Raw genomic sequence first — 9,006 nt, forward strand, 5'->3', positions numbered from 1 at the left:
GCGGCCACATTGCAAACCCCGCGGCCACATTGCAAACCCCGCGGCCACGCTGCAAACCCCACGGCCACGCCAGCCACGCTAACCCAGACCCATGGGGCTCCCGGCCGACCCCAGCACCCACCTACCACCTCCGAGTCCCCGCAGCTCCCAGCAGCATAAAGGCACCCGGGAGCTCAATTTAGGGGCCAAAAAAGGGTCGGAAAAAGGGATGGGAGGAGACCGGCGATGCCCCTACCCGCCTGCCCAGGATCTGGTTGATGGCGGCGCTCTCCTTCAGCGTGCACTCGGCCACCACCTTGGCCCTCATCTCCTTCATGTAGAGCATGAAGGCGTTGAGGGGCTTCTTGATGTGGGGCTTCTTCTCCTCGTCCTTCTTCCCCGCCGCCGCCGGCGATTTCCTGCAAGGAGCCGACGGGGTCAGGGTGACCGGCGTCGCCGCCGCCGGGGTGGCCCCGTCCCCTACCCCGACTCACGCGCTGGCGCCGGGGTTGGCGCCGGGCTGCGCCGGCTCCTGCTTCACGACAGGCGAGACGATGGCGGGATGCGGGATGCCCGGCGGGTGGAGGCCGGGGCTCGGCGGCGGCACCGGCGGTGGCACCACGTGGGGCGAGAAGCGGCTCGACATGAGGCTGCGGCGGAGCGGGAGCCGGCGTCAGCTCCGCCGCGACCCCTTCCCGTGTCCCAGTTCCCCCCGGAAAAAAGCATCCCCCGCGGGCACCCACCTGGACACGGAGGCGTTCATGGCGAGGGCAGGGTAAGGGTGCCGAAAGCCGCCAGGAGGGATGGAGTACACGGGTTGGCCTTGCCTGCGAAACGCCGCCGCCGCGTTAGCCGGGAAAAGGGGGGGRAAAAAAAGGTCCAAGCCCATCCCCGAGCCGCCCTCCCGGCACATCCCGATCCCGCGAATCCCCAGCCACGCGAGCCGGGGTGGAGCGATGCTCCAGCTCGCCACGGGAAAATCAAGGATGGAGCCCCCCCTCCAAGCGTGGACGGGGTTGATGCCGCCGCCACCGCGGCGGGAGGGGAAGGAAAAGCGGAGACGCCAGCCCGGCCGCCCGGCAAAAGCGGGAGAAGCCGGAGCGCCCTTACTGCGGCACCAGCCAGCCCAGCGGATGCGGGATCTGCCCCACGGCTCCCGGCGACAGCGGGTAGTAGGGAGGCAGCTCGGATGGGTGAGGCGGCCGCGGGATGCCTGCGGGAGGAAAGGAGGCGAAGCGGCGTTAAGTGGGAGGTCGCCGAGCGTCCCGGCGGTCCCCGAGTGTCCCAGGGGTCCCCAAGCATCCCATGGGTCCCCAAGCGTCCCAGCAGTCCCCGAGCATCCTGATGGTCCTCCAGCATCCCACCAGTTGCTGAGCATCCCGCCGGTCCCCAAGCATCCTGGCACTCCCCGCGTGTCCTGGTGGTCCCCGAGCGCCCCGGCAGTCCCCGAGTGTCCTGCCCGTTCCCAAGCATCCCGGTGGTCCCCAAGTGCCCTGGCGGTCCCTGAGCATCCCGGCAGTTGCTGAGCGTCCCCCCGGTCACTGAGTGCCCCGGCGGTCCCCAAGCGTCCTGGTGGTCCCCGAGCATCTCAGCAGTCCCCCATCATCCCAGTGGTCCCCCAGCATCCGGTGGTCCCCAAGCATCCCAGTGGTCCCCAAGCATCCCACCGGTCCCCGAGCATCCCAGCAGTCCCTAAATGCCCCAGTGGTCCCCGAGTGCCCTGCCTGTCCCCAAGCATCCCAGCAGTCCCCAAGCGTCCCAGCGGACCCCAAGCATCCCGGCAGTCCCCGAGCATCCTGCTGGTCACCAAGCACCTTGGCAGTCCCCAAGCATCCCACTGGTCCCRGAGCATCCCAGCAGTCCCCAAGCATCCCACTGGTCCCCGAGCGTCCCAGTGGTCCCCGAGTGTCCCACTGGTCCCCAAGCATCCCAGCAGTCCCCGCGCATCCCAGTGGTTGCTGAGCATCCCAGCAGTTCCCAAGTGTCCCACCAGTCACTGAGCATCCCAGCAGTCCCCAAGCATCCTGGTGGTCCCCAAGCATCCCAGTGGTCCCCGAGTGCCCTGGCAGTCCCCGAGTATCCCACTGGTCCCCGAGCATCCCAGCAGTCCCCGAGCATCCCGGCGGTCCCCAAGTGTCCCACCAGTCACTGAGCATCCCAGCGGTCCCCAAGCATCCCGGTGGTCCCCAAGTGCCCTGGCAGTCCCCCAGCATCCCGGCGGTCCCCAAGCATCCCAGTGGTCCCCAAGCACCCTGGCAGTCCCCAAGTGTCCCACTGGTCCCTGAGCATCCCAGCAGTCCCCAAGTGTCCCAGAGGTCCCCGAGTGCCCCAGCAGTCCCCAAGCACCCCAGCAGTCCACCAGCATCATGGCAGTCCCCAAGCATCCCAGCGGTCCCAAGTGTTCCACCAGTCACCGAGCATCCCGGAGGTCCCTGAGCATCCCAGCAATCCCCAAGCATCCCACCGGTCCCTGAGAATCCCAGCGGTCCCCAAGTGTCCCAGAGGTCCCCGAGTGCCCCAGCAGTCACGGAGCATCCCGCCGGCAGCCCGAGCATCCCGCCGGCGCCCCGCTCCCCCACCTCGCCGCGACGGGGACGCGGGGAAACGAGACTCGCCGCCGAGCCAAGCCRCGACGGGGCTCAGGACCACGTCCCCCGTCCCACGTCCCACATCCCCATCCCACCTGCTCCGGCGCTGCGAAAAGCGACGGCGGAGGAGGGATGCGGAGCCAACCCCCTTCCCCAGCCGCCTTTTCGCCGCCGCTCACCCGTCTTGGGATCGATGTCGGGGGAGAGGTGGGCGGGCGGCGAGCCGGGCGAGAAGCGGTCGTTGCTGTAGGTGATGAGCGGCGTCAGCGGGTGCACGTGATGAGGGTGCTGCACCACCGGGACCTTGTTGGCCTGCGGGCGAGAGAACCCGTGGCAGGGCGAAACGGCGCCGGGAAGGCGGAAAAAAATACCCCCCCTCTCCCATCCCCGCTTCCAGGCTGCAAAACGGCGGGATGCCGGGAAAACCCGAGGCCCGAGGCGCTTACCAAGTGGGCGGGCGAAGGCGACCGGCTGTCCTTGAGCGTGGCRCCGGCGGGGACGTCCAGCAGCGGCCACTTCATCTGCAGGTACTGCGGGAGACGGGGTTGAAAGCGGCCCAGAGAGGGGGTTCCCACCCCCCCCCGGTTTGCCCCTATGCCGGGAAAACGCTCCCGTCGCCCGTTGGCTCGCCGGGCGACTTCCCGTGCGGCCGAGGTGCCCTTCCGCCCCGCGGGAAACGCGGCTCGGCGCCGGCTTTYGGGCCGCCGCGAGCGCCTATCCCGGCCGGGAGGGGGGAAAACGGCGACGCCGGGTGCGCGGGGGGGCTTTTTCGGGGATTTTCCCCCCCTCCGTTGCACGCGTCGGCAAAACAGCCGGAGCCGAGGTTCCCGTCGGAGCCCGGATTTCCCGGCTGGTTTTCACGGCGGCGCGGCGATTCCCGTGGCGTTAGGGCGGCTCCTTTCCTCCCCGAAAGAAAGGTGCATTGTGCCGGGGCTGGCGACGGCGGCGAGGAGGAGGAGGAGGAGGAGAGAGGGGGACGAAGGCATTTCCCGGCAGACGGCGGCGCGTCCCGCGAGATGCCAGGCCTGGGGAATGCGGCCCGGACGGGTCGCAGCTGCGTGCAGGAATTTCCCCGGGTGCAAAGCGCTCCTGATCCGGAGCAGCTGGAAAGGAGCCGGGCCGGGAGGCGTTAACTCTCCCGTGGCCGGGAAGAGGCGTCCAGCCCCTGCTGGCATCTCATCCCGCAGCCCCGCTGCGGCTCCGGTGGCCCCTCCGGCATCCCCACAGCTCCTGCAGTCCCTTCTGTCCCTCCCCCTCCGGCATCATGTCTCCAGCATCCCCCCTGCATCTCCCTGAGTCTCCTGCATCCCCCCCCCCTCCGCACCCCCTGGTCTCCGATGTCCCCTCCGGCATCATCCTCGCGGGATGGGACGATGCACCGGGCACCGTGTCCCCAGTGTCCCCATGGCCGGGACGGGATGATGCACCGGGCACCGTGTCCCCAGTGTCCCCGCGGTCAGGATGGGATGATGCACCGGGCACCGCGTCCCCATGGCTGGGACGGGACGATGCACCGGGCACCGTGTCCCCAGTGTCCCCGTGGCCGGACGGGACGATGCACCGGGCGCCGCGTCCCCAGTGTCCCCATGGCCGGGATGGGACGATGCACCGGGCGCCGCGTCCCCAGTGTCCCCATGGCTGGGATGGGACAATGCACCGGGCGCCGTGTCCCCAGTGTCCCCGTGGCCGGACGGGATGATGCACCGGGCGCCACGTCCCCAGTGTCCCCATGGCCGGGATGGGACGATGCACCGGGCGCCGCGTCCCCAGTGTCCCCATGGCTGGGATGGGACAATGCACCGGGTGCCACATCCCCAGCGTTCCCATGGCCGGGATGGGACAATGCACCGGGTGCCGTGTCCCCAGCGTCCCCGCGGCCGGGACGGGATGATGCACCGGGCGCCACGTCCCCGCGGCCACGATGGGACGATGCACTGGGCACCGTGTCCCCAGTGTCCCTGCGGCCGGGATGGGACGATGCACCGGGTGCCGCGTCCCCGTGGCCAGACAGGACGATGCACCGGGCGCCGCGTCCCCAGCGTCCCCACGGCCAGGACGGGGTGACACACCAGGTGCCACCGTCCCCTGCCCGCCGCCCCCGTCACAAAAGCGCCTTTCTCGGGCGCCCTGTAAGCGGAGAAGCCCGGCGGCTATAAGAGGCCACTTCTCCTTTCGGAGCCGTTTCGGGAGGCCGGGAAGGGGCGAGTGGGGGGCGGAAAACGACCTTTTCCGAATATACAAAGCCGGGGGGGAGCCGGCAAGCCGGGAAAAAACGACCCCCCCCCCCCCGCGGCTCCAGGCTCGGCCGGGGGCTCCCAACGTGGCCCCCCCCAGCACGGGAACGGCGGCTGGGAGGTATTAAAAAAAAAAGGGAAGGGGAGGGAAAAAAAGGGGGGAAAAAAAAATCCCAACGGCGGAAAAATCCTTGAAAATCGGTCGCATTCCAGAGGGATTAGAGCAAGTTCTGGTTCCTCCTTACTGCCCCCCCCCAGTTTTAACCCCTTCCCCACCGCAGCCCCTGGCACCGCAAGGGAATCCTCCCCGCCGCCCTGTCGCTCCGGGGTTGGAATTGGTCCCTGGAGTCAGGATTGGTCCCCAGGACTGGGATCACTTCCCAGAGCTGGGATTGGTTCCTGGTGGCCAGGATCAGTGCCCGGGGCCGGGATTGTTTCCCATGGCTGAGATCGGTTCCCGGGTGCCGGGATTGGTCCCTGAAGCTGGGATCAGTCCCTGGTGGCTGGGATCAGTTCCCAGGGCCGGGATTGGTCCTCAAGGCCAGGATCAGTTCCCAGGGCCGGGATCGGTGCCCAGGGCTGGGATTGGTTTCCCGGGGCTGAGATCGGTCCCAAAGCCAGGATCAGTCCCTGGGGCCAGGATCAGTTCCAGGGGCCAGGATCAGTGCCTGGAACCGGGATCGGTTCCCAGGGCCAGGATTGGTTCCCAGGGTGGGGATCAGTCCCAGGGCCGGGATTGGTCCTGGGGCCGGGATCGGTTCCCAAAGCCAGGATCGGTCCTCAAGGCCAGGATTAGTTCCCAGGGCTGGGATCGGTTCCCGGGACCAGGATTGATCCTCGAGGCCAGGATCAGTTCCCAGGGCCAGGATCAGTTCCTGGAGCTGGGATCGGTTCCCGGGGCCAGGATCAGTCCCTGAGGCCAGGATCGGTGCGCAATCCGGGCATTGCGCATCCCAGCATTGCATGTCCCAGTGTCACACATCCGGCATCACGTATCCCGGTATTGCGTGTCCCAGCGTCATGTGTCCCAGTATTGCGCTTCCCGGCATCGCACGTCCCGGCATGGCATGTCCTAGCGGCACGTGTCCCGATGTTACGTGTCCCAGCATTGCACGTCCTGGCATTGCATGTCCATCCGGCATTGCACGTCCTGGCATTGCACGTCCATCCGGCATTGCATGTCCTTGCAGCGTTGCATGTCCTGGCATTGCATGTCCATCCGGCATTGCATGTCCATGCAGCGTTGCATGTCCTGGCATTGCATGTCCAGGCGTTGCATGTCCATCCGGCGTTGCATGTCCATGCAGTGTTGCATGTCCTGGCATTGCATGTCCTGGCGTTGCATGTCCTTGCAGCATTGCATGTTCCTCCAGTGTTGCATGTCCCTTGGCGTTGCATGTCCATGCAACATTGCATGTCTCGGCGTTGCACGTCCTTGCAGCATTGCATGTCCTTGAAGTGTTGCATGTCTGTCTGACATTGCATGGCCTTGCAGCGTTGCATGTCCCGGCGCCGCCTGTCCATCCAGCGTTGCATGTCCTTGCAGCATTGCATGTCCGTCCGGCATTGCACGTCCTTGCAGCGTTGCACATCCTTGCAGTGTTGCATGTCCATCCAGCATTGCATGTCCTTGCAGCATTGCTTGTCTGTCTGGCGTTGCATGTCCTTGCAGCACTGCATGTCCCGGCATTGCACGTCCACCCAGCGTTGCATGTCCTTGCGGCATTGGATGTTCCTGCAGCATTGCACGTCCATCCGGCATTGCACATCCATGCAGTGCTGCATGTCCCGGCATTGCATGTCCCGGTGTTGCACATCCATGCAGCGTTGCATGTCCCAGTGTTGCATGTCCCAGCGCTGCGTATCCCGACCTTATATACCTTGGCATTACATATCCCGGCGTTATGCATGCCAGCGTGCCTCCGTTTTGGGGTCATTTGGGCTGCGGGGGCTCCCGGAAAAAGCGGCCCTCGCCCGCCGGCTCCGTCCATCGCCCCCCTTTTCCCACAGCGGCATTTCGGCATTTCGGCGAGCCCCCTGGTGCAGCCCCCCCCCCGGCCAGTTTACACAGCTGCGGGACGAGCAACGGTTCGACCTCCCCTTCCCGGTGCTTTCCAGGCCCCCTTTTCCCCCCCAAACCGGCCTGGAACGCCGCGCCAAGGACCCTTTTTCCCAGGGGGGGTTTCGAGCGAGGCAAATAGATTTTTCCCCCCAAATTCCCCCCGCTTTTGGCCTTCATCCTCCTCTTTTTGGCCCTCGCTGCTGGGCTTCCCGGCCAAATTGCCCGTTTTTTCCCGCGCCGGCAGGAAAAAAACCTGGCAGCTGCCTGCGCCGTGCCAGCTCGGTCCAGCAACGAAGCCGGAGAGAGAAGGGGGGGGAAAAAAGCAAAAACAGGAGGAAAAAGAGAGAAAAGACCCCCAAAATCCCGCAAACGGCCCCCGGCACAGCTGCTCCCCCAGCCGATTCCATCCGTTTGGGCGAAAAGCCGAAAAACGCCGGCGGGAAAGGACGCCGGCACCTCCCGATCTGGAGAGACTTTTATTTGGAAGGGGGGGAAAAAAGCGTCTCGTGAAAAGCTGCGAGGTTTTTCCCGCACGGCGCCGGGCCGGGGCGTCGCGGGTTTTTTGGGAGGCTCCTTTGGTTATGGCGTTCGGCACGTGGAGGAAAAAGAAAGAAATAAAAATAAAGAAAGGAATAAATAGGATAAAATAAATAAATTAATTAATCGATTAATGAAATAAATAAAAAGCCCCGTCGGCAACTTTGGGAAAAGCCTCTCGGCGTAGAAACAAGCCCGATCCGCCCTCTCGCCTTTTCGCTCCGGGTTGCGGCTTCCTTCGGCCGGCCCTTTCCATCCGGGCCGGATYGCATCAACGCCRCGAAAAAGCTCCCCCAAAATYAAAAAAAATTAAATTAAATTTAAAAAATGGCTTTTCTGCGGACAAGCAGGGACGGAGGAATCCCAGTTAACAGCCGGGATTTACGGCCRGGGGAAGGACCCACAAGTCATCGCGGCTCTCCCGCTTTTTCCCCCTCCCGGCTCCGCTCCAATCCGCTTCCCGAGCCAAGTAATCGCCTCCAGATGCGGCTGGCGAACGGTCCCGAAACGCCCGCCGGGGGCYGGGATTTAACAGCTCGTGGCGGCCGCGGGAAAGCGAAAGCCGGGGCRGAAAAAAAAACAACAAAAACACCCGGATCGCCTGGCGTGCCGTTCCCGAACGGCAGCTTTGCCAGCTTGGCGCTGGGAGGTTTGGCCTTTTCCAGCCCGGCATGCCAGCAAGCTCCCCGTGGATTTGGGGCTCCGTGAGCCGTTTTGCCCCACGCGGCTCCTTTTGCCGTTTTTTTGCCGTCTTTTTTTTTTCTTTCCCGCTCCCGCTGCGCCGGTCGGGGCGGAAAAGGGCTGAAAAGGGGGAGGCCGAGGCGGCGTTCCCGCGAGCCGAGCCAGCGGCCCCAGCCGAAAGCGGGTTCGGTTGGAAACGCCCTGACCGCGGGCGGGAAGGAAAAGCCGAAAAAAGAGGAGGGTGACGGGAAAAGAGGGAAAAAAACCATAAAATTAATAAAATTAATAAAATTAAATAAAACAAGGGAGCATCTGCTCAACGTGCCGAAGCCCGCGGCGCCCAGGCGGAAGCGGCGCAGCGGAGGAAACGCGGGAAGCTCCCGAGGAAGCGAGCCGGAGCCTGGAGCGTCGCCAGGACGCCGGGGAAAAAAAAGCCTCCGGCATGGAAAGCTCCGGCTCCGGCGTTTTGCGTCCCGGGCTGCCGGGGGTCCGAGCGAGCGAGCGAGCCGGGTTTTTCCCTCCTCTTTCCCTTAAAATAAAAAAATCCCTCGCGGCACCGAGTTTTTCCCGCTGCCCCCGGGGGCTTTTTGTCTGCAGCTTTCGGCTCCCGTCCATCACGCTGAATGGCTCCATTCATGCCGCTGTCAGCGGCCGCGCGGAGCCGTGGAAAGGCGGAAAAGGGGGGGAGGAAAAAAAAAGAAGGAAAAACCCCCCAAAAGTAATCAAATAATCATCGTCCCGGYGCTTCGCGGGATTTTTTTCGGACGGCTCCGAGCGGCGCCGTCGCTTCGCGGCGGCTCCAGCGTGGGCTTCGCGCGGCCGCCGGGAAGTTTTCCGCAAGGTGCCGGAGCGGCGGCGGCGGGAAAAAAATCTGGAGCGCTTGCGCGCACGGCCCAAAAGCAAAGCGACCGCGTGCCGCCTTCCT

The 9,006-nt window shown here is 65.0% G+C and overlaps 1 protein-coding gene across 1 annotated transcript in view; it reads right to left on the minus strand.

The window, feature by feature from the left end:
* The window catches only part of TCF7L1 (transcription factor 7 like 1), an 11,704-nt gene extending 5,914 nt beyond the window's left edge, over positions 1-5,790 (minus strand). The window contains exons 1-7 of the mRNA XM_026076185.1: positions 5,782-5,790; positions 3,014-3,097; positions 2,747-2,879; positions 1,090-1,192; positions 723-806; positions 474-629; positions 236-398 (exon numbers count right to left, since the gene is read on the minus strand). Coding sequence (XP_025931970.1) covers positions 236-398; positions 474-629; positions 723-806; positions 1,090-1,192; positions 2,747-2,879; positions 3,014-3,097; positions 5,782-5,790 — 732 coding nt within the window. The remainder of the gene's footprint in view (positions 1-235; positions 399-473; positions 630-722; positions 807-1,089; positions 1,193-2,746; positions 2,880-3,013; positions 3,098-5,781) is intronic.
* Positions 5,791-9,006: the final 3,216 nt, after the last annotated feature.

Source organism: Apteryx rowi, unplaced genomic scaffold (assembly GCF_003343035.1).
Source record: "Apteryx rowi isolate R43461 unplaced genomic scaffold, aptRow1 scaffold_1103, whole genome shotgun sequence".
NCBI lineage: Eukaryota > Metazoa > Chordata > Aves > Apterygiformes > Apterygidae > Apteryx > Apteryx rowi.